The sequence below is a fragment of the Electrona antarctica genome (assembly GCF_951216825.1).
Source record: "Electrona antarctica genome assembly, chromosome: 2".
NCBI lineage: Eukaryota > Metazoa > Chordata > Actinopteri > Myctophiformes > Myctophidae > Electrona > Electrona antarctica.
In genome coordinates, this window is record NC_136807.1 from 32,729,340 (window position 1) to 32,755,483 (window position 26,144).

Here is a 26,144-nt window from a genome sequence, read left to right on the forward strand (position 1 = left end):
TAACTTGTGTGAGTGCAAAATAGGATTGATTTCATAGTGCAAAGCCCTGTCTCTAGTGGAGCGGCATGTGGACCGCTGTGTTCAAACGCAGTACTTCCAGAAGCACTCAGAAACATTCTCGCCCCGCTTAGTGGAATGTTTCCTGCCGATGCCCAGGAAGCGACCAAAGGGATTCAAGAGACTCTGTTTCTCCAGGATCATCTGCAGATTCTGCAGCCAAGAAATGAGATGAAAGGTAAGAAATTAAATTCCAAAAGTTGTTGTGAATGTGAATAATGTACAATTGTAATGAGGCTCATATATTTTCTTTGTAGGACTAAAATGAATCAAACACAAACCTCTCTTTTCATCTGCCTGGGGAGCAGGCCAGCTGATCTAACACCTGAGAGAGACACAATAATTATTGTTAAAAAAAACGGTTATATAGAGTAGTATACAATAGAACAATAGAAACCTCTCTTGTTTGAAAGTAATATCACATTGTCTATGTGTTTATTTAATATAGCATGGCACATGCCATCTGCCATGTGCCATGCTATATTTACTTTTTTTTATTTTTTATTTTACTGTGTGGAGCCTGGACTAAAACCGTAGGTTGATTCTGTAGATATCTCCACCATACCGGAAGGGCCTGAACACATAAGAGTTTTGCAAGCACATGCACTCCTCCCATTAGGCCAAGGAAAACCCAACCCTTTCAAACTGGCGTCATTGTGGCACGAATAATTATTATTTTTTGCCCTGGTTTCCTTCGATCATGGATGATGCAATTCCCCATATAGGCCACAGCCATTTCTGCCAGGTTAAGATTTTCCACCATTTTGCGTTTTCTTCAAAACACACTTGGCAGATTTTGTCCAAAACGTACACAAATCTCTATGACATCATGGGATCAAGTTGTATCAGTCAGGTTATTTTGTGCATGGGAGAGGCCTATTTCTTACAGAAAATGACATATTATCATACGCACAACATCCGATCATACCCACATTTTAATCACATGTTGGGGGGGCCTCTACACAATGTACCCGCAAAATTGCTCTAACTTCTGCCCATGCAGGGCACCACATACTCTAACATGCAAACTCTGTTTCTCCCCGCAGATTCCTTGTGCACCCCACGACTGACATAGCCCTGGGTAGGCAATCAGACCTGGCACAGATCTGTGCTCCGAGGAGCACACTTTACTAGTTTGTTTTCCAGTTCAGATTAAAAACTTCAAAAGGGTATAAACAAACAAAAAACATGTCAGGCTGCACACGGCTGACCCTATAGTACACCACACACAGCTGTGGCTAATCAAATTAATAACAGGTGTGTAAGATTATGGTTTGTGTGCATAGACTAAGTGACTTGACATTGACTGAAACTGACCGTTGAGTTCCCCAGGAATGAGTGAGGGATATCTGAGTCCATCTTGCTCGGTCAGGGACAGATCATCCAGATTCCCAATTCCTCTGTCCTCCACGGACACTGTGGACAGACAAACATCAAAGGTAACAACATTTTCATCTATTTCCCATACATTTTGCACATGCCAACATGTTCATGAATAGTGAAAATGAAGGCAGAGAGGTATAGGAGTAATATTATGTCTGTAACATGTGTGGGAGCAAACCCACATGAATGTGGAGAGAACATGCATTGCAAACTCCCCACAGAAAGGCCCCATGCAGTCAGATTCGATCCCAGGACCTTCTTGCTGTGAGACAACAGCATTATAACAGTAGCCTACTAGCACTGAGCCATTCTATGCAACTGTGTTATAAACAAGAAATGATCACATAGTGATATTTGTTAGGTGAAAGACGCTGTGGGCGTGCTCTCTCCTCCGCGTCATCAGTGCCCATACCCGAGGCGGGGTTGGCGAAAGCGCCTTTCTGTGTACAGTTTGCATGTTCTCCCTGTGTCCCCTAGGGTAGGTACCCTCACACAAAACATGCAGTAATCCTGGTCTCTAATAAACTGATGGAGGGGAAAGGAACTGGTTGCGCTATGTCCGGCCAGGGAAATTCCCCCCTGTCATGTGAAAAGAAGCAGCTTGGACTCCTCATGCATAGAAGGAAGCATGAGGTCAGTCTGCTACAGAGGAAGTGTAGTGCTCAGGATTACATTACATAATTGACACTGGGTGAAAAAATGGGTTGCAAAATCGTGGGATAAAGATTATAGTAAAAGTGATAATTCTTTTCATGAATCTGTTGTCATTACACATGACATGCATCCATGCCTTGGTTGTCCCACACGAGCCGCTGCAGACACGCTGTGATGGGCCAGTACAGTCACTTTGATTGGCGGTTGTGCCGAACGCTGACCCCAAAACATGATTTACGAGACCGTGGCGGCTTGTAGGGACAACTAAAGCTTGGATGTGTGGGACAACTAAAACACTTTTGACCACAATAAATAGCCTAAGTAGCAATATGCTCATGGGCTCCGCTCTACGAGGACTGCTCCGGAAACAGGACGACAGGGGCAATTCTGCAAATATTATCCTTTAAATATGTCTGGCAAAACATAATGCAAATTAAATACAATATGTAAAAAGGAATCTACTGTATCAACTACTGTACCTCTTCAATACTCAATAGTATATTTAGAACCGTGACAGCAGTAAGAGGAACACTTGTAGTTGTGCATGTACAAGCGTAGTTACACATTTTCCGATACATACAAATAAGTAATAAGTAATAAGTAAGTAATATAAAGGTAAATATTTCAGAAGAGAGAGCTTGGATTATCACTGAATACAAAACATCAATATACCATGTAGTATTCACCCTTGACTTGATTAATTGCTGTACTTTGAAAGAACAATCATTGCTTCAATTAAAGGACTTCACGCTATTAGCTCAGGTCTCTGGTCATGACTTCTCTCATATTAATCATCACAAAGCAGAAATGCTGAGACACAGAGTTAATTGAGGTTTTAAACCGGCGACCTGTACTGCACTGTTGTCTCCTCAAGTCTCAGGCTGCACAGAGGCAATGTACTCACCAGGGCCTGAGTAGGGCATCTCTGCAGAGTCTGTGATGGGGTAGGCCAACAGCGGTCCTGAAACCACAAGCAGGATGGTCCACGATAAGAGCTGGTTGTGTGTCATGATGTTCGGACGGGCTGTGGTTGGATGGAGTTGCTATTGCTGTGTTGGTGGCTGACTGAAAGTCCTCCGATGGCTTGTTGGGTCCTGCTGAGACCTGGAGAAGGCAGACTTCTATATATTCTACAGACCCCCCACTGGGTTATATACCCCATGTTGTGTGACCCCCTCCTCTCCACACACACCCACACACTCACTCAAACACCCACCACACACCTAAAATAGACTCAAAGACGCACCACTCACACAGGACCCATGATGACAATTGCCAAAGATGTGCCGCCCAATTCCCTCTGGCCCCGATAAATCAAAACGCGGATGCTGCTGAATTACGGGCTCTATAAAAGCAGACAAGCTCTGCAGCGCTTCACGCTCCAAGGGCAGATTGGTTGTTTTACTGGCCCGTTGGACTGATTGACCGCTTTTACTGACTGTGAAGATGAGATCTAACCAGGTGTTTCAGATGTCCTTCTCGTCAACGTTCACCAGGGGAGCAGGTGGACGGACCTGAACAGGCAAATTACTAATGTTTTTATGCCATGAATTCATTAACCTTCTTGACCATTTAAATCCTCTTGAGCGTAATTTATGGTCCTAATTTGCACACCGGTACCGTGTTGCTTCCATTCATGGCTCCCCAACAGTGTAGGCTACTGTGAGACGTGTCCAGGTGTGTCTTGGGATTTTGTCTCAACCACACAGTATTATTGCAATATATACAACTAAAAGAAGTTATGAATTATCTTTTAAATAATGTACTACGTACTTTCCCACTACAGAGGCAAATTCTTCCATTCTTTAAACCTGGCATTTTGGACATGTCATTGTATAGGCAAATTACATTTAAATTGTAGGCCTATTCAAACCCAAACATACCCAAATTGGAATCACTGTATGTTGGGGGGCCTCTACACAATGCACCTCCAAAATGTTTCTGCCCATAGGGGGTGCCACGTAGGCCTACTCTTAACAGTTTCACCGTCTATCATGCAAAGTCTGTGTGGGAAGACTTTAGCGGACAGCCGCGGACAGAAGAAGCTGTGTTTTACGTCATTTCCGAGTTTTTAGACAGCTGGTGGATGGAAAAGTAGCTCCAGCTGTCTAAAAACTCGGAAATGACGTAAAACACAGCTTCTTCTGTCCACGGCTGTCCGCTAAAGTGTGCCCATGGGGTGTGCCTGCACATTCCTCGTGTCCTGATGGCTGCACTCCTCGACTGACATAGCCCTGACGTTTTGGACATGTCATTAGGCAAAATACTTTTAAATGTATACTTTTTTCACGAATGTTAGCGAAATAGCCCTAGGTAGGCCCCCCAGCCTGGCGAGGAAATGCACTCCAACTTCTCCAAGCGCCCTTTCTAGTTATTTAGACAGTGGTTCAGTGGATTTGCCTAAATGTTCAGGAGCACTTAGTCCAGAAGCCTGCTGACATTTTAAGGCAATTGAAGTCAGTAGAGACTTTGCAATGGGTCATTGACTCCGATTGATTGATGCACAACACAATTTCAAAGGCCTTGTGCTGGTAAGATGTTATATTTGTGCTTTCACTTCTCCTTATTGTGCAATAAACTCTTCTTTATGGGCATGTCCATCATGGTGGGACAGAGACTGGACCCCTGGAGGGACACATGGGGCAGCTATTTATAAAGTCACATTTTCACTTCCATATGTTATTTGAATATTTATTATAGGTCTGACGTCAGTGCTCTCTGTCTCTCATATGATAATGCAGGTCGTGGAAGCAACAGTGACATTTGGTTTTATGGTGGGAAGGCCAGACGCTGTAGAAAGTGGCGGTGTATTTCATGAAAGGCTAATAGGATTTATACGCTGTATTAGTCAAAGACCCAGGGCCATTCAGCCCTGCCTTATTCTAAGACCCGAGCCTTTAGTTTGGGTCGCCCCACACTCACTTGTGTCTGGGTCCACTACAGTACAAACACAATGAGCCACTTTCAACCTGGCGCCATTAGATTGATTTTTTAAGAAAGAATTTAAGAAAACACTTACTTTATATATTTTATAAATAAAACATAATTAACAGTTTTAATAATAATTACAGTTGGAACTGAATCCATACTTAATTCACTGGTATGCTTCTTTTCTTACTAACAGAGTACAGAGGGTGAAAGTGAACACAACCCTAATCAGCATTAACTACCAATGTTGTTGGTGCTCCCCAGGGGTGTGTGAGCTCAGCTGTACTTTTCACACTTTATACTGACAGCTGTCGTATTGAGGAATGCCTGTCTGAATGTCGCACTGACACACCAGACCAATACATACAGTTTTGATTTCTCTCCTAGATAGTTCCAGTGATCCTGGACTGCACCAACACAGAGTAAATAAGGTGGTTGAATGGAGTGATAACAACGCTCTCATCATTAACACAAAAACGACAGAAGAGATTGTTTTTGGTACACCACCAGAGATACACAAATCCCCCATTACTATTCATGGTGAACCGATCAACCAGGTATGTTCGTACAAATACCTAGGAGTAGTAATATACCATCGATTGTCATGGAACGATCAGATTGATTCAGTGTGTAAGAAAACAAAGCAAATAATCTACTTCCTTCGCCGTCTAAGATCCTTTGGTGCTAGTAGATGGATTCTTCTTTTGTTTTTCATTATGAGTGTTCTTCAGTACTGTAGTACCACCTGGTATGGATGTTTGTCTGCAGCCCTAAAGTCACAAATGCTGCAACAACTGAACATTTGTTCAAAGATTGTTGGACAACAACTTCAGAAACTTTATACATCCACGTATGATAACAGCATCCTAAGGTTAGCAAGGAATATCACCTCTAATACTAAGCATGTGTTGTATGGAGAATATAGGTTGCTACCTTCAGGAAGGAGATATGGTGTACCAGCATACAATAAGGTCAGACCACCAGTCGACCCTGAGGCTTAATCAGGAGTCATAGTAGCCACAGGATAATCTAAGCGGTGGATTGCTCTTGTCTTCATGTCTTTATGTATGTAAATTGTCTTGTTCTTTGTGTTATGTCAAATGTGTGTACGTATATGTGTTCTGCATACTTGGCTGCTGTGTCGCAAGACAAATTTCAAGTACTATATCATAACAAATAAATTATGGCAAAGGCATTGCCATTGAATTTGAAATTTCAGACAATTTTCAAAAACTATGTTCAGGAAATGATAATAATTTCACAAATATAGTGACAATTAAGGAGCATGGTTAAATGTAACTACAATATACAAAAAACATGGTTGGCCCGAACGGCCTGAACCTCTAGTACAATTGTATAATCGTATTTTAAACAAAGTTTTGAAAGTGGTTTATATGTTTCTACAAATGTAGAAAAATATAAGGGGCTCTGTTTAAAGCATGAGTCACCTAATATGCCAAGTGGAGAGCTCATAAAACACGTCAATGGGCCTGCTCAGGGTTCATTCTAAAGTGCTAATTGGCACAAAATCATTGCAATGGGGATATATTCCCTTGCAATGATTTTTTTTTGCCAATTAAATTACTCCACACAATTAAGTAGCAGTTTAATCCCGCTCCAACTTCTCAAAAACCTGCAGGTGTGAAAACTCATTTCCAGGCCATGGATAATCTATCATTCACTTTTAATACAAAAACACTACACGTTAAATGTATGCTAATACTGTATAATACATGTATAGGAAGTCGTTATTCTCGTTACTAAAATAGTATAGCCTACTTTATCACCTCCCCTTTATAGCAGAGTTAGTGTGTTGCCCAACTTGCCCAAAAGCCTTCTTTTCAACTTGTACCTCATATACAGTAGCTTTAACAAATGTATACATGTCTGTGTGTTTCTGTTGCCTGGACACAAAACCAGGTTTGTGCTTTCAAGTAAAAGTTCATTATTTATGCTAAATACAGCCAGCAGAGGGCAATGTTATGCTTGGAATGTTTGGGATTTTCACCTGGCTGAGGGCACAAGCTTTTACTGTAAGCAACCCTGACTGTGAAATGATGGACTTTTGAGAACTGATGATTTTAGATTGGTTTCACCTGGCTGAGGGCACAAGCTTTTACTGTAAGCAACCCTGACTGTGAAAGGATGGACTTTTGAGAACTGATGATTTTAGATTGGTTATGGAATTAAACCAATCTAAAATCATCAGTTCTCAAAAGCCAGGTGAAAATCATCAGTTCTCAAAAGTCCATCCTTTCACAGTCAGGGTTGCTTACAGTAAAAGCTTGTGCCCTCAGCCAGGTGAATCCTTTTCCTTCTTTTTTGTTTGCTTTCCACACTTGCCCACCAGCTGGGTGATACTTTATTAATATTTATATTGCCCAGTGCCTTCAAACTTTGAGTCTGGCACTGAAGGGATAAAATGCACTCTCACTCAACCCCTCGTGCCCTTTGCACTTTACAAATCACTCTCTGGATGAAAGTGTCTGCTTTAATGCCTAAATTGTAAATGTCACAGGCAAATATCTAGATTAGTTCAAGTGGTAGGCTATTCCTCTCCCTCTCATGATGATGGCAATCTTCAAACTAGTCCAAAGCTGACTGAAATGGTCAACACTTTGAAGGAATATTTCTTTCTAAATGTCAAGTAAAATAAGTATAAAATAATAGTGCAAAAGATTTTGGTCAACCAAACATTAAAGTTTGCAAGTACTAACTTTAGTAGTGTGGATGATATAGCATTTGTAGTGATCTGGAAACTATGGACTTTTTTATTATCTTGTCTTCAAATTGTATTTTATTCTTTCATTTCATGCATATTGCATAAGCATTTGTATTTTTTCTTTAGTTTGTGTTTTTTTCTTTGTATTTTGATTTCTCTTTTGAATAGTAGGTCTACTTTTTTGTTTTGTCTTATTATTTGTTTTGATCATAAAGTGTTGATCATAAAAAAGAGTGGGGCATTATACATTATTTGTTGGCAAGGTGGCATTGAGTCTATACTACATTAATGTATATGATTTGTTAAACCCTAGTAATAGCCATGCATCTTAATCTACAATTTAAGGTCAGATACAATATCACATTGAAAAGCCTCGGGAGCTTGCAGATAAGCTATGTTTCAAACATTGCAAATGCTACATGTACAACAGTTTAGATTTTTTGACACGCTCATGTCAAAATAGGGACGTCACTCAAGGTGAAAGTGGTTGAAGGGTTAAACCAATTAAAACAAATTAATCCGAAACTCAATGCTGTGGTCATGCACTGGATGGTGGATTGGCGCCCCTTACTGGTTTTCAACTGTAGCGTCCAGAAGCATACCCAGGAACTGAAAAGAAGTAGCGAAGTTTGTCCTCCCCGGCTTCCCTTCAGAAGCCGACCGTCGGCTCTTTGTTTGATTGACAACTAAAGTGAAGGATATGTTCACACAGCAGACAGCACACATCACAAAACAAAGAACGAGCGATGACCGCGTTTCCTGACGTTCGGTCCATGTGCAGACAGGAGGAGAGCGACTGATCCACTGGACCGAAGACAACTGAACAGAACTGAACGGAACACGCCGAGTCGACACTTGACTGTCATGTTTACTTGTTGAACATTACTACACAGTACACACACGCACACAGCCACTGAACAACAGGTAGGTCATCTAAATGCTATGCGGCTGCCACAGGTTTTCTTAGTGCATCTCATGGATTGGGTGTCTGTTTGACAGTCTGTACTCTGTAGTTTTATTTTGTTTTATTTTAATCACGCTATTCTACCCTATGGGCATGTCGACATAAGACAAACATGTCGGCTATTATTTGCTATTGACATAGAATGATGTATACTATAGGGTTTAAGTTGTTAAACAACAGAAGTTGCCTTGTGTTGTGGAGAATCGCACTGTACAGTATCAAGACAATGGTAATTTCCTGTTGTATTCTACAACAGGTGTCCCACCACGGGAATAGAGAATAGCCAATAATGATCTGATCTTGTCAGATCCTATTATGTATGAATGTATAGGCAGTGACAGAAAAACAAAGGCAACGTATCCAGTAGGCAGTAGCAGAGCTGCCTGAGCTGGGATGTCACTTCACATCACGTGTAGTGTCATTTTACAGGATAACTCGCACAGTCTACTGTACATCTGCTAATGTTCCACAGGTCTCCTGTGTAAACTGCTTTTCTCTCTGTGTGCCATGAGGCAGTGACTGTGCCCTGGGGACAGACTGACTGTGCCCTGGGGAGTGGGACAGACAAGCCGCCATGGCAGAACTGGAGATTGACCAGTCCAATCTGCCACGCGTCCAGGAAGGTAACCACACACACACACACACACACACACACACACGCTGACTGATGTGATATTTATAGAAAATAAGTGTAATGTATTACAGATGCGTGGCTGGTACTAATTTAGCAACAAAAAAGCTAAGTACAGTCAGACTAGGGGTGTAACGCTATTGAATTTCACAGTATCTACTTTACCAAAAAGTGGGTTAGTTCATGCTGCTATACGTAGGCCTAAATCTTTCTTCCCCTTTTAATTAAACATAGAATGGCCCATTGAGTAAACAGACAAACGCATTTTTTTTAAAGAAAAATATTACTTGAATTGAAATGCATGTCTGTGCACTATAACATTTACATACACATATTTAACTCAAGGTATTCATACTGCAATTATGGTATTTAAAAAGCTTATGCTTCAGAACCTGGTGTGTGCGCCTCCTGGTTCTCCAACATCTCAATGTCACGAGAAAAAAAAAGCTCCAGACCTCCTAAAACAAACTAATCAGACTTTTGCTAGGCCTAGGGCCCATGACCCACCTCTGTGCAACAAACTTTGATAGCATTGGTTGGCTCAGTGTAGAAGACACAGTCAAGCAACTGAAAATGGGACTAGCATTCAAGATTGTAAATGCAGCTCTGCCATCCATGCCCTCAGTGCCCATTTACTTGACTAATTACCTCAAAAAGGTGAGCAACTCCCACAGCCATAACACTAGAGGGAGCGTAAATAATGATCCATTTTCAGAACAAATATGGGTAAATTCACCTTTCACAGCACTGCCACTCAAGTGTGGAATTCCCTCAAAACAAGCAGATCACTGGTTTCCTTTAAAAAGGGTCTGAAAATTCACCTGTCACTGTCATCAGGTGAAAGGGAGAGAAGATGATAGCCCCACCTCTTTAGTCTTTACCCCCCCCCCCTCCCCTTTTTATCAATGTATTTATATTCCAACCTGTACATGTAGATTTAATGTGTTTGAGAAATCTTAATTGTTTGTTGTCATTGTGAATGAATGCATGGGACCTGAATGGTAACAAGAACACAAGGTCTTTCTTTGGTGCTGTCCTTTTGGACCAATGCTGTGCTTGACTGTACCCTGTACCGTTTGCATCTTATTGTCTAATACAATTATCAATCAATCAATCAAGAACCATGGTTGCTGGATAATACCGTGGCTATACACAGTTGGACGTGTTTCCATAAAGGGATTGGCATCCTAGAACTTTGTCACTTAATAGTGTCACATGCAGCTGGTAATGACTGGCTGTGGTTCTCCAGCAGTTTTGTGTGACCTTGTCTGTCTGTCGCTGTGGTGAAGTAAGTAGTTTGTATTCAGCTGGCATAAGCAGCATGTCTGGACAAGAGTGACTGGAGATAGATAAGTATAAGTTTCACCAGAGTAGAGACGGACCGCTGTCCCCTGAAAAGACAATGTGTCAAAGCCCAGTCTGTGGGGAGTGCCAGCTTGCTTGCGCATGTGGCATCATGCTTTTGTGCAGATTAGAAGGAATGCGATGTAACACCCAGATAAAGACGCCACCATGAGGAAGATGATGGTCATCAAGGGATGATTGTTTGCACACAAACTTTTGTTGAGGTAATTGGAATCCCGTTTAGAGGTGCAATGCAGTTTACCACAAGAACCAAATTATGGTGAAAATAGCATTTCTACAAGCTCACAACATTGCGTTGTGATTTGTTGCGAGCTTGTATATCGGCTATGAAGTATATACCGTTATGGTTTAAAAATTGACAGCTTTTTACATGAAACAAGTAGTGGGAAAAACGTCCTAAAAAAAATATTTATACTACCAGAAACAACTTCCAGAAATGGTATGTGGAATTGCTTTAACAGTTTAGTTGAGAGTTTGAATATAGAATGCAGTTACAGACTCATGTTAAGTTTTGTAAGTTTGAGTGGGTACGATGTGGGTACGATGCTGGTTTTTACTCTGCTTTGTAAAAACAACTTAATGACGAGTGAGTGTGGTAGCAGTAGGTCTGCGTGTCTTTTATGACGGGCGATAATTCTCCCTTCTGCTCTCGTTTCCATAGACAAAGGGCACACTGTGTGGCTTTGCATTGTCATGCTTTATGAAACAGAGGGGACAGTGAACAAACAAAAGCAGCCGTGCCCCACATTTGACCGCTCTAAACTGCTCAATTAAGGCAACACACAAATAAGATGTCTAGTCGCTGTCATTCAACGATCTGTTTTCACCCACTAGATGTGTCAGCCTTGCGTGTGCCTTTGTCCATCCTTAACTGTACTTGATAATACTTGGGCTTTATTTATCTTAACGTACATCCCGCCGCTGGTGTTTATGTTTCGGTTTCCCACAGGGCTGGTGTTTCTCCTCACTCGCTTACCCCGTTCCCAAATTCTTGGCCAAGTCAACATGCTTTGTTTTCACTCTCTGTCTTATCGGTTCCTGTTTTTTTTTGTTTTTCCCTCCCTCTCTCCCCCTCTCTTCCTTTGGCTACTCCTCCTGATATAGCCTGACATGCCGAGGGAATGCAGCTCCCCAAAGGAACTCCCCCCTCCCCCCACCACCACCCAATTTCAAACTTGGCTTTCAAGCAGTGACCCAGAGAGAAGTCTTGTTTGCTTCCTCACCTCTCACCGTGACTGGCTCTCGGGAGTCGGGACCGGTCCTGTTTGTAACCACATTAACCTTGGCATCCCTGTCCGTTTCCTTTTGATTCTATTTCGATGTAGTGTTTATCTAGTCATTGTTTCATCTTAGTAACAGGTCTTGCTTAACCGATTTAGGCCGATTCTAAAAACGCCTTCTAAAACCTAACCTCTTAACCTAACCTAAACCTAACCTCTTTCTAATTCTAAAAATAAATTATGTATACTAGCAATAACTAATGAGACACAGATGTAGCATCCGGATTCAAAGGTAAAACAACGTATAGGTTGCACCAGTCAGACCTTTCTGTAATGGAGAAGCTTTGCCATTACTGTTTTTATTCTGATTACTTTCACTACTGTCTTTTGTGTCAACTCTGGGATCTATAATAACTCTTTATCTATAATAAAGGGATTGTGAAAAAAATAATCTGGCCATCTCTATTTTCAGCATGTCATTATAGGCGAACATTCTAAAAAATAGCCTAGGCCTCTATCTATGCCTAAATGTGATGCCTATTATACGCCGGTGGTGCTCAGATAAAATGGCTCCAAGATCTACAAGTTTACATAAAGTGTCGCACCTCGACATGAATGTAGATCGGCTATTTATTATACACAGACAGTGTCAAAGCACAAGTTGTTAAACAGCAGCAGTGTGTTGAACAGTGGTGAGAACCTCACACTGAACATTTTGAGCAGAAAGGCAGCGAGCTGCTGCAGCAGAGAGCGTTTGTGGAAAAGACGGAGTAGCGGGAGGAGAAACAGCGTGGGCCGCTGGTGGGGCGACTGGCTGAAAATAAAACCTGTGTAATTTGTCCTCCTCCTCTAGCGAGCGGCTCTCTGTTTGGCAGCCACTCACCACCGCTGCTCTCCAAGTGGCTCACTTGATAAAAGAGAAATACCTCTGTCTGGGTTTCATCTGTTCTCTCTCTCTTGCACGGATAGCTGAGATACTTTGCACTTGAAATGTTTGCCGTTCCATTTTATTTTTTAAAGTGGAGCGAACAAGAGAGTACCGGGCAGTGACTGGCCTGGGATCAATACTATTTTTGGGTTTCCAATCCAGTCGGAGTGGAAATAACTTTACATCGTCAGGTGGCCGGAACCAATGACCGGAACCACTGGTGGCGCACACCTCCAAAATGATTCCCCTAGTTTAAAACGACTAGCAAGACTCCCGTCCCAGGAGTCCAAAAGGGAACCCACTTGGCCGCTGGTGGCATCAGAGCCCATGTGGTATGCTCCCCTAATCACTTGGCTATCAGGCGCCCCCGCTGTTCCATTTTCTGGACAAAGTGTACACACACGAGCGTGCGTACACACTCTGACACTGCAGCTTTCTGGCTATTTAATGTTATCACTTATCAACAAAAGCATGCTCTGTCAGGGCCATTCTGAGTATGACCCAGAGCCAAATGTTGAACTTGTGCAAAACAATAGGACAGGTCCTGATCCTACCCCCTACTCATCTGCCTAGTTTGATCCAAATCAGAATAAAACGGTTTTCTGTGACGGACAAACAGAGGAGTGATTACTCTCTGCTAGGCGACGGTGCAGAAATATTCTAGAGATGTCTAGATTTTATCGGCCGACATTGGCCTCTCACAAATATCGGTATGTGCTGATATGAAACCTTTTTTCTTTTGCAGAACATAATCGTTATTTTATTTTCCAGTGATGTTTCTTGTTTCAATGCACTGACCAGCCTATGTTGCGTATCGTTGTCACAATTGTTGACAAACTTGACAGTATTGGGGATCAAATCGGATATTGGCTAATCCAATTTTCTCGCTAATTTTGTCATCGGCCACATAAATCCAGTGTCAATGGTGCTCCAAAATAATCACACTCCATTCTCCAGTTCATGGTGTCATTTTGTCCCCATTGACCAGGAATGGGTTGGTTCCAGACAGTGGTGGACTCATAGGGGGGTTAAGAGGTCAGAGAGAGAAGTTTTAGTTGTGGCTGCGTTTTGTTGACTCTTGTGACTTGAAGCGGAGGTCATGCAGGTCATGACTTCCTGCTCTTAAACCTGACCTTTACTCCAACATTCAGCTGCTACTGTCTGTTGGGGGAAAAACACCAGCCATCCAGTCAGTGGATACTGCTATTGCTGCTGTCTGTACCTCTCCATTAGTTTGATACATCATCGGCCTGGACCTTTAGAATAAAATGTATATTGTGGTAGGGCTCGATGATGTAGGGCTGGATGATGTGGACAAAATCAAATATCACAAATATATTTTTGAATACCTCTTTTATTTGCTGTACAAAGAATAGAGTATAGAGTATAGAGCTTAAAGGACCACTTCACCACTTTTCAACCTACCTTCATTAGTCCTCACTAATGTTCATGATAAAATGCTACACTTTTTTTCTACTTGGTCTGTGTCCCATGGGAGGGCTGTGGGCAGTTCAGAAACTCGTCCACCAGTGACATCATCAATGGGGAATCCAAGCTATTAGAAACTTCAGGCTTTCTATTCCTGAAAAGTTGCAATGCAATAATGGAAGCCATCGTTCTCACGAAAATTAAAATATAAAAAAAAAAGTTGCTTAAAAAAATCTGGCAAACGATGTCACTGGTGGACAGGTTTCGGAACTGACCACAGGCCGAGTAGAAAAAAATGTGGCATTTTTCATGAACATTAGTGAGGACCAATTATATGAAGATAAGTTGAAAAGTGTTGAAGTGGTCCTTTAAGTGGTTAAGTAGGCTTACAGGATTCTCTAGGAACTACAGTAGGATAACACACTGGGCCAGGAGTGTAGGCCCGAGTGCCTCAAAACAGCACACAAAACCTGTTCAGCAGCCATAATAACAACAGTGTGTCTATCCCCGCCCTCCCTGCATGCCTTTAGAAGACAAGTAATGTGACCGTCGCTTGAAAGCAGCTCCAAAGAACAGGTCAAACACACAAACTGTCTGTTGTTGTGACTTGCTGTCATTGTGTCCGGTCAGATTAGGGTGTCGTTTTTTTGTCCAGCCAGGTTGGGGATCTGTTGAGTGGCCGGCTGGCCTCTTAAGCTGCACAGCAGGTGTAAGTGCATGTCTGGCCTGGCGAGGGTTAATGCTCATTGTAGACTTAAAGATCACCCTGTGTAGCTAAAAGTAAAACCTTGGATTATGCTGTGGCCTGTGGGAGTTCCTTCCTCCGAGTATGAAGTTTGATTGTTGTGAACCAGGGCTGCCTACTTGCGGTTAAAGGTAACTAGACTTCTTGTCAGTTTTGTGAATAAATGTTTTGGTCCAATCTGTATGGTAGAATATAGCCATGGTTCACAACGAGTACATAAACATTCAGATTACAAATATAAAGTACTCACCACGTGGGCCACGGGTGTTAGAAATGTGCTTTAATTTGCTTTAATCGCTGTCCCAGCAAATTCCCAACACCAGTGGCACATGTGATGAGTACTTTACATTTGAAATTTGAATGTTTATGTACAAGTTTCCAGTGTAAATATGTACTACGGATCACGTAAAACTGGCTTCAGTTGCGTCATGACTGTCATGATTATGACAGTCATGTTTCTCTGGTGGGTGGCACTCGAAACGAGAAATGTACACATTTCAATGTGAGCTGACCATAAAGTATCGTTTTGCAATGTGTTTATAACCTGTGGTCAGATAGAACCACAACTGGTTGAAAAGTGGTCGTGCATGAAGCTCAAATCACAATATACATCCTCTGCCCAAGTTACGGGCTTTCTGTATTAGCGGATGAATTAACGGATTGTAGCTTTAAACCATTCTGTTCCCTTCCGTTCTGTGCATGCCGAGGAGGATTTGGCCAGAACGTCGCCCTCACCACAGTGTTTTAGGGTTCCCTCCCTTCCCTGTTGACACACTGGGACAAAGAGGAGACATCCTCAGTTGGTTGCTTTGTGTAAATGTATGTTGATCATTATCGACCGGGGAGGCCAGAACGACGGGCCAGTCAACATTTTGGAGACGGAAGTGTGCAAGGAAAGGAGATGTAGGTCGCTCGTGCAAAAGTGAGAGTTGCATGTCATGTCATCAGCTTGATGCTGATAATTTTGCCTCTACAGACAAAAGCCTTTCTGCTCAGATCGCCTCCGCATAATTTTGCCTCCACAGACAAAAGCCTTTCTGCTCAGATCAGCTCCGCATTAAGGGGTGATTATCAGGACGCCAGGTGCGTTTAATTGGCCCAACTTCTAGGCTGTAGGATCCCCTCGACGACAATATAGACCTCAAGCAATGTCTCCGGTCTCGCTAATGGCATTTTGAAAGTATACTTTTAAACCAATCCTAAGTACATTCTGCGATTACAGCGATACAAGAGACAGAGTAATGACCGATATAGTGTATATACTATGTAGTATAAATCACCCTTTAAAAGAGGCTCGATGGGCGTCTGTTCCAAATGGAGGAAATGGAGAAAGTTAAGTGAGTTACCGTGTTGCCGACCATCCGTCAAACATGGGATGTTTATTTTCTACCGAGGAACCTTTCAGTTTGTTTAACAGACTCCACCACAGGCTCACTGTCTGCAGTGGGCAGAGCCATTAAGGTCTCCTGTAAACACTCGAGCATGTTTAGATGTTAGCGGGACCGTTTGAGCTGGGCTAAAGTGCTCGCACAATGCTGCTGTCATTCAGTGTTGTATGTCACTCTCACTTTAGATTAACCACTTTCAACATGGCCTCCCTATTTTGGGCACGTCGTTATAGGTGAAAGTATTCCAAAATGTTAGTAGAAAAAACTAGCCATTGTACTTTCAAGCTCACAGCGCATCAATTGCCTATCTTCACTAATAAAAATTAAGTTTTGAAAGTATAAAATGGGGCCATAAAGGGGGCTGAAACCCTAAGATGATGTTTGTTTTGCAGTTCAGGTTAGGGATGTTAATCGATTAAACTTAACAGTTAATAACTAATTGAATTAATCGAAACGTCTCTGCTTTTGCGATGTGACAGACAAGAGAGTGCACTTTTCATTTAATTCAATTTCTCATACAAAGATGCCATAGTGCACCGAAGTCCTGACATCACCGCCCTCTACTGTCAGTAGAGGGCGTCAGTCCACAGGTTCATGTACTTTTTATTTGCATTGTAATCTCCATAGGGGGATTTTAGATCGCCTCATATAAGAACTGTGTTTGAAAAATAAACCGATCACCCCGGCCTTTTCACTCATATGGATATGAAGCATTGACTGAAGGTGGAAATGTACAAATATACCCAAAGAGTAACAAAATAAGCGTTAGAAACAAGTCAAACAACCCAGAGACTACATTTCCAGGTAGGGGGGGTGGCTGCATCTGCCCGTCGCACAACAGAAACTGAATGTCAATTTAAGTTTATTTTTATTTTTATTTTATTGATATTTAATGTTTCGTGGTTAGTATGAGTCGAGTCACCACCAGCTGAGCTTACGTCAAGGAGGAATCTCAGGAACGCAATGTGTTGACAGCTGGGCGTGACGTATATTAGCAGCGACATTGCCTTCATATGTAGTTTCAAGGCTTTTGCGGCCACATTAATTCCCTTTTCTCCAGAAACTGGCTGTATCAAATATGAATGGACATCATTAACGACGCACAGCCACTCCCCTGACAGAAAGGCCGGGGTGGTCGGTTTATTTTTCAAACACAGTTCTTATATGAAGCGACCTAAAATCGCCCTATGGAGATTTCAATGCAAATAAAAAAATACATGAACCTGTGTGTTAGTGCCCTCTACTGAAAGTGATGTCAGACTTCGGTGCTCTATTGCCTGGCCCTGATCGCAAATGGTCAAATCACTATTTGATTAAGGAATATATGCCTTTTGTATTCTTTCTGTATATCAGCAAAGTGTAGATTTTTATGTTAGACATTGAGGGAAATTAAGATTCTCAGATTTCTTTAAAAAAACGCTTATCAACTAACCGGTTAATCTATCGATAAGCTTATCAATTAATGCATTCATCGATAATTCCCATCCCTAGTTCAGGTTATTATAAAAACATGCAGTTTAAAGTACACTGTGATCTAAGCAAGACAGTGTTACTGTCAGCTAATCTAATTAATAATGGGTGTATTAGATTTAGGTATGTCAGTAGGCTACTGGCTATGCTTGCACATTGGCACACTCATACCTCTGGACACACCTAAATGTAACACACCCATTATTCATGTGATTTTAATCTGTAGTTTTTAAACCTGAAGTGTTTAAACAGAACTTCTCGACTCTCTGCTTGGATTATTTATTTTTGTCATTTTATAAGAATCTGGGAAGCCGTTCCTCTTTGTCACACACTGTTTTATCTTCCTGTCTCTGTCATCATCTTGTTTCTGGTGACAGAGGGAGGACAGAGTGAGGACATCTTGTTTCTAGTGACAGAGGGAGGACATAGTGAGGAGCAGGTTAAGGTTAAGGTTCCTGTCTCTGTCATCATCTTGTTTCTGGTGACAGAGGGAGGACAGAGTGAGGACATCTTGTTTCTAGTGACAGAGGGAGGACATAGTGAGGAGCAGGTTAAGGTTAAGGTTCCTGTCTCTGTCATCATCTTGTTTCTGGTGACAGAGGGAGGACATAGTGAGGAGCAGGTTAAGGTTAAGGTTCCTGTCTCTGTCATCATCTTGTTTCTGGTGACAGAGGGAGGACATAGTGAGGAGCAGGTTTAATGACATGAAACTGCAGTGGCTTTTTACCTTTTTATCCAGCAGGTGGTCAGTCTGGACGTCTGCTGAGGGAGGGGGGGGTTACTGCTGAACCATAGAGACATATGATTTGTGTTCAAAAGCGATTTTGCAGACACTCCTGCAGTGTTTCCCAAATATAGAGCCATCCATTTAAGGTCACAAACCAGTTTTGATGGGTCACGACTCATGAAGCACGAGTAAAAGTATCAAAGACAAAATAACACACATCCTTCGTTTTTGGTGCTGAGCCAAACTGCAAAAAAACGGAATGATGAAAAGGGGGAGAATACTGTATTGCTGCTGTGGAGCATTTAAAAGTGAGTTTCAAGCCATGCTCTTGTTTTTCACGAGTAAATGTATCCCATTCTTAATTATGTTTGCAACGTTTCCAAAAGATTTTCAGAAAAAAACAAGATTAAACTGATTTCTAGAAAGGATCGCGACTAGTGAAAATATCTGACATACAAGCTCAGTGTGATGCGACACATTGTGAGCTTGTATATTGGTTTGGCTATTTTCACTATTTTTCAAATGTGGCTTTATGATGATTTATGAATTCAGTATGTATTTTTGTAAGTTTGGGTCCCAGGGAAACACTGTCATTCTGTCTGTGAACAGCTAATCTCCGGCACCGTTGGCTTGATGGATGAAACTGCAGTGTGCACACACACTCCCTGGATGCCAGAGCAGAACCTCTGCTGCAAATATTTCGAATATGCCTGTTATAGCGGCGATTTGTGCAAAAGGCTTTTGGACAGTACAACAATCACGCAAATCGATACACAGTATCTCTATAGTCATTAAACAAAAAATGTCATATTCCATCCTGATTGGCTAAGATCAGCTTCCAATGTTTGCAGGATTGCTAACATGCACACTATGCATGCTATCATGTACACAGTGTGCGATTTCCCTGAACATTTGCATGCTCATTCCCACTAGGCAGAGGAAAAAACCATGCCACCTGAACATTTTCTAATCAGCCTCATGTTGGCGCTAAAACAGGCTGTTTTTACCTATAACTGCCTGAAAAGTGTAAAACTTTGTATGCGCACTCCCTAGAGGTCAAGGGAAAACATTTGCCCTGCATTTATGTCTATAGTCAAGTGATCAAGATGTATCCGTCCGTTTTTCCATATTCCATCCTGATTGGCGAATCCTGAACATTGCTGGCGGAGAGCTGTGCTCCGAGGAGCACTTTTTCTAGTTCTCTTTTGGGTCTTGAGCTGAATATGTTTCAGAAACCCCTGCTCTAGAGGCTTGTTCACTTTGTGAACACTTTATTGCACTCACAGACTTACCAGCACAAAGTGCTTTGCTGCATGTCGTGGTCATTTCCTAAACTTTGCATCTTAATTTGGTAGTCACACTGATCACATTTGCAATGGGAAGAAAGCATAATGCACTTCTCAGATTCTTTCAATGTCACGAAAGTGATATTTGAAATGTCATTATTCACAAAAAGGAAAACTGAAGTGTAGCCAGATTGGCACTACACACGCGCACGCGCACGCGCACGCGCGCAGCCGTGCACACAGAGATGGAGAGAGAGCAATGTCTGCAGACTGCAGCTTCTGTCACAATTACGGGTGTTGTTTGGATGAAGTGAAGCCGCTACGTTCTTGGACTCTGTTGGAGAGACCAGAATAGCAGCACGTGGTTCAGGAAACACTCGCCGCACTGTTGAGACGATGAGTATAGTTTGTAAACACTATTTAGATTTTTCTTTTTTAAGTTAAAATGACATTGAATGTGGTGGATGGCTCCTCTGTTGTTTATAGCATATTCATGGATGCTTTTTACTGCCTGTCTGTCTGCTATAACCAGAGAGAGTAGGACAGTGGGACTGTTCTCCCTGGTTCCTCATTGTGTGCCCCCCCGTCTCTCTCCCAAGAGAGAACGCTGCCAAAACCTTATCAGCCCTCTCACACACACATACTCCCTGCTCTACTCTGTGCTGTTGGTTGATGCCAAGCAGGGATTCTCAATCTGTTTAATTTCCAAGGACCTCCAGTTTTATTAGATCACAGACCCCGCTGAGTTGATTTAACTCTTGGAGTGTACAGTACAAAATGGAATCAAAAAACTAATTCCATTTTGTACACTCTCACGAACTTAGAGACCCATTTGGTTCCCTACTATCAGTCATTTTGGTTGGGGCCCCCCCTGAGAACCTTCAAACACCCCTGGGGGTCCACAAACCCCATGTAGAGAACCACTGTCACAGAGGACATTCATGGTTTTGTTATTGCTGGTTTCAACATTCAGCTGAAATATAATTGATAGTTTGCTACATTTTCTGCTATCTGCTATTTTTGAGAACCACTGTTCTAAACCACTGTTCTTTGAAGAACGTATGTTGCTATATAGCTAAGATTTTAAATAACACGGATGCTTTCCCGGTTTGAATGGGTTTAATGGGTTAATAAGATATCGATGGAATCGAGGTTCATGACATATCATCCAGCACTATAGGTAATGTAACTGAACACATCCATGTCAGGCTTTGAAATGTAATCAGAAAATAAATCTCTATTCTAAAACACAGGCAACTATTAGAGAGAGGCCAGGATGGGTGATGAGGTTGATAAAAGCGTAGCTGCTGCATTTTGGAGTAACCTGGAGGTGACTGGGTTTCTGAGAAAGTCCAGGGTAAAATAATTAACAATTATCTATCCGAGACAAGATGAAAGCATGGTTGACCTTCTCAAGGTCGGTAGAGGATAAACAGCAGTGAGGACTTAATTGTAGACATGTTCCTCAGCTGGATGAACCTTAATACAGTGCCTCATCACCTGGCTGGCTTATCGAAACAAAACCTTACGCCCATCCAGGTCACAAATGTGTCATGTCTCTGTACGTGTGTATGATTGTAACCCACATCCGTTCGCCATACTGACTTCAAATTCGACACACAGGTTCCACACCCCCACAGGGAGTGCAGTGCCCGGTGTCGAGTCCGTCGGACCCACGATTGTCCAGAACCGCCACAAAAGGCCCGGGCTCTGGACAGGGCCCCTGTCCACTAGGCTCCATATGTGTTATGGACTCTATGTCAAGCCGTGTGCTCTTCTGCTCTTGTTTCAGTGTGTCAGTGTTTCGCTGTGTTGGAGGATGGTGTGTTGGCACATAGCCTGCAGGAACAGGAGAGTAAGTATCATCATTGTTAATAATTGCCCAAGACGTCTGTGGACGTCTTTGGTATTACCGCACGGGCAGAGCCCAAGACGTCTGTGGACGTCTTTGGTATTACCGCACGGGCAGAGCCCAAGATGTCTGTGGACGTCTTTGAAAAAAACAAAAGTTTGTGTTTTCGCCATTGAGAATGCATTTGGCGTTTAAATTAAATAACTCAGAAACTATAAAACATTTCAAAGTAAAAAGTTCCAGCATGTGTCTCCACAGTCAGCTGAATTATAAAAAATGTGAATGGATTTTCTAGGTGAAAGTGATTTTTGGGCAGTTTTGCGTGGGCTCTCTTAAACACAATGGAATATGTCAGTTCTCAAACCTTTTTGTGCCAAGAACCCCCAAATTGAATTTGGCCGTGGACTCCTGTAATGGCTATTTTAGAATGCCAAATAGACTGCCAAATATTATGCATTATTGAACAGCTGACCGGACTTCTCCATGCTTACTATCACTATGTCAGCGAATGTGTACTTGTGTAACTATTTGTGTGTCGCCCTTATCTTTAGCACAGACCCTTATATGACCATTCAGTATAGCATCTCTGTTAAAACAAGACTATAAGAACTGTTTGAGAATGGGGTTGGGCAGGCTTGCGCCCGGAGGGGCTGCTGGAATAGGCAAGGAGGCCTGTTCCTCACTCTCTGTATGTTGTTACTCTGCTGAATCTTCTTTATAAATTCTCAATACTTCACCCTGAAGAACTTTGTCAATCCTTCATCTTTGGAAGATTATTTAATCTACAACACTCCCATCTGAAAATGTTTTGTGCAAGGGAGGGAGAGACTCCAGAAGAGAATATCTATGTTTACAAATTATTACACATTTTCCAACATTTTGTTTACATTTTTCAAGAAATGTAAAGATTGGACAAAATTACATTTTATTCATAAAAAAAGTTACACAGTGAGGCAAAATGTGTTTAAAAGGAAAGTCATACATGACACAGACTGGGCCACATGGGAGCCACGCTGTTCCCATGTGGATCCCGAGGTCCACATAATTATTTTTGTTTGTTTTGTTAGAGTTGTCTCAAGTATATGTTATATAAGCTGGAATAATGTTTGTTTGTGCTCTGGGCTCTAAAGTTACACATGTACGGCTTGACCCTGTGTTGTGCTAGTTGAGCAGTAACCCTGTGTTGTGCTAGTTGAGCAGTAACCCTGTGTTGTGCTAGTTGAGCAGTACTACACCACCAACATCCAGAAGAACCAGCTGGTCCAGAATGATATCCGTGTAGCCAAGATGCTGCAGCATGAGGAGGAGGAGCAGGGAGCCCAGGAGAGCGCACTGCACAGACAGACCTCCAGACAGCTGTATGTACTGTACTGTATGCACGCACGCACGCACGCACGCACGCACGCACACACACACGCACGCATGCACAAACACTGGTGGAACATCAGTGTTCATTTTGTCAACTAATACTATGACAAAAAATGTTCGTTGCCTACTGTACTTTTACAGATGTATTTTAGTTGACTAAATCAACTGTAGATTTAGTTGACTAAAATCTAGACTCAAATGTAAACACTTGACACTGACTTGATGACTAAAATATGACAAACCAAATGGAATTGTATTCAAAAGAAAAAACATCACATATTTCTGCAGCATGTCCAATCTCCTGGATAACCCGGCCTGGATGTGTAAAATAATAAAATGGAGAAATTCTGGGAATTTTAATTTGGGGGGGCGCTTCTTCGTGGGGGAGAGAGGGAGGCAGGGAGAGATTGGTGACTCCCCCTCATCCATCTATAGCATTTACTGTATGTACAATTCAGTATGACTCATGGAGAAGTTTAAAGGTTTTGCTGTCTTCTAATGAAAAACGGTGTGAACCGTGTTACTTGAAAATGCAAACTGTCCCCTTCCCCTTCTCACACACCTTCTGTGCAATGCGCTCTTAGTTGTTAAACATACTGGAAAAGCCAGACAGTTCACTAAACACTCACACTTTAAACACAATAAAACAGTCTGAGTACATTATGCGTATGAGCCTGCTGTCTCCTGTCATTTCCTGCAGAGAGGAGCAGGATTCCGAGTATGCACGTTTAATCCAGGAGGAGATCCAGCGGTGCGCTGAGGAGGAGGCGCGCAGGAGGGAGCGTGAGGATGAGGTGAGATGTTATCTTATCCCAAGACAACCGGATCAGCCGTGATAACGACCTTAACATTAATGTACAGTGGAATATTGGTGTGGACAGACTCCACCAGACTGTTCCAACAACAGTGTAGTACAAAAACTGCAAGATAAGACAACTTATAAGATGAATAAAGTTTAGAGAATTTAAGTAACCCTGGTAAAAGTGTGCAAAAAAACCCTCCATCAATATATACAGACATTGGTGTATATAATGACCACAAAATGTAGAGTTTGAAAAGTATTTAACTTTGCAGCCACAAATAAAATATACAGAATATAGAGATGTACAGAACACAAATATATAACCTAAGATATACTGTAATATTATGTTTGTTCTTGCAGCAGAAGGATGAACAAGTTGGCAAGTATGTTCATAGTGCAAACAGCAGCCTGTATTATGTAGTGAACTATGACATTTCTGAGCTAGATATGATCCAAAATGTGCAATTTGTCCAACGAAATGTGCAAATAAATTGTCCCTAAATAATAATAGCATTAGCCGCACAGCTGCCGATGCAAATTATATTGTGGACACGGAGACAGAAGAATTACCAACGTTTTGGACAGACTAAGCTGCCTTCTTCGAAAAAAATTGTTCCCCCATAATACTGTGTGGTCTGTTGGAGAGCGGGTATTTACAGGTTAAAGACAGTCTGGTCATTGTTCAGAGCTCCGTTCTGATGAGCTTGTTGTGGCATTGTGGCGGTGCAGGCGTTTGCCTGACCGCAGCAGCACAAACACAAACAACTTTCATAATGTCGCCTATAACAATGTGATTGCTTGTATAGCAACTGATTGAATGCCATTTTCCAGCAGACGCGGGAGGATCGTTATTTATCTCTCCCTCCCCCCCCCCTCTCTCTCCCCCTCTCCTTTCTATGAAGACTAAGTGAGGCTGTATTGAATGGAAGTTTAATAATAATACCTACAATGTATATAGCGAGGAGAACGCAAAAGAAAGGAAACACACTAAGAAAAGGCTAAGACTATGGAATGAAATCAATAAAAACAATGGATGGGGGGGGGGGGGGGGGGGGGGGGAGGGTAAGTTTGGGGAAAGCCAAGTTTGGGGTCTGATTTATCCACCCAGCCTGTAGGCTGTTTGAGGGAGGTCAGAGGTCAACCACAGTGCTGGTGCACTATAAGTCTGTGTGATCAGTCAAGTTGCTTCTTAAGCGACTCCAGACATGCACTATTGAACCCACGCGCTTGTGTGTGGGTTCAATAGTGCACATAAACCACGGGTAAATCCTTAAGTGTATGTACGTTGAGAACATAAGCAAGGATCAGACTCTGTCTGTCTGTGTTTTGTGGTCAGTTTCTACACAGTTCAGTCCTACACACTGCCTGAACCACTATATACTTAGTAGACTGGGTCCCTCCGGCGTCTATGCTTGGCCTCCTCCGTTTCTCCTTCTACACCAAATCTCTTCCTGGAAAACGGCCAACTAGACTTCAAATGTATTGTCGCATCACAGCTTTACAGGTGTAAAAAAGTGGGGGACATTATTTTTCTTACAAGCTCCCGTATTTGTGGTTTTCGGGAAAGTGAAGCAGTGAAAAACAAGTCGGATGTTCCAAATCCTCCTGATATGATATGAGTACTAAAAAGTAAAGTATTAAATCGCCCAAGAGAAGTGAGATTGTATATCTGCTATTTCTGCCGAATGTTCACCCATTTCCCCCAGATGTTCAATTCCGCCAGACATACCCAGAACAGCGTCGCTATGATTCATGTGGTTAAAGACCTGTGGTCCTAATCCCATGTAGAGTTGAGTTGTCAGGGTCTGCGGCACGGTAGCGGCCTCCCCCTCCAGCCTTCCCCTCCACCATTTTGCTTCTGCTACTGAAACCGTGCATAAGGAGGTCGCTCAGATGGATCGCATCAATCAGCTCTCCCTTGCTATCACGCTGTGCACAGAAAAGCAGGGCCCCGCAGGGGACCCTTCCCTTCTGTGTGTGTGAGCATGTATGCACGCATGTCTGTGTGCTGTTAAAACATCATTGGCTTTATGTTACACACAGGCGGCGGACTCATAAAAGCCAAGTGCAGTGGTATGGACAGAGCTGTCCACGTCACACAGGCACTCATGCCATCATATTTTCCTTCCCCCGCAGTTTCCCTTTTGGATAAGGCTGCCATGGAAAGGCTTATAAAGGCGCCTTGTTTAGTGTCTGTAAAAGCAGCAAGGCTTTACTTTTAAGGGG

General features: G+C 42.4%; 2 protein-coding genes across 5 annotated transcripts in view; one reads left to right on the plus strand and one right to left on the minus strand.

Annotated features, from left to right (window-relative positions):
- Positions 1–81: 81 nt before the first annotated feature.
- Positions 82–3,104, minus strand: LOC306933047 (urotensin-2-like; the record flags this gene model as incomplete). Its single annotated transcript, XM_079515038.1, has 4 exons — positions 82–210; positions 339–382; positions 1,375–1,473; positions 2,999–3,104. The coding sequence occupies 4 exons, from the start codon at positions 3,102–3,104 to the stop codon at positions 82–84; spliced, it is 378 nt and encodes a 125-aa protein (XP_079371164.1).
- Positions 3,105–8,405: 5,301 nt separating this feature from the next.
- ccdc187 (coiled-coil domain containing 187) overlaps positions 8,406–26,144 on the plus strand; it is a 33,648-nt gene continuing 15,909 nt past the window's right edge. For 2 of the 4 annotated variants that reach the window (XM_079513409.1, XM_079513412.1), the window contains exons 1-5: positions 8,406–8,668; positions 9,181–9,331; positions 21,689–21,751; positions 22,968–23,106; positions 23,817–23,910. In XM_079513409.1, the coding sequence (XP_079369535.1) occupies positions 9,283–9,331; positions 21,689–21,751; positions 22,968–23,106; positions 23,817–23,910 (345 nt within the window). In that variant the 5' untranslated portion in view covers positions 8,406–8,668; positions 9,181–9,282. The remainder of the gene's footprint in view (positions 8,669–9,180; positions 9,332–21,688; positions 21,752–22,967; positions 23,107–23,816; positions 23,911–26,144) is intronic. The other 2 variants (XM_079513411.1, XM_079513410.1) reach the window with 2 other exon arrangements.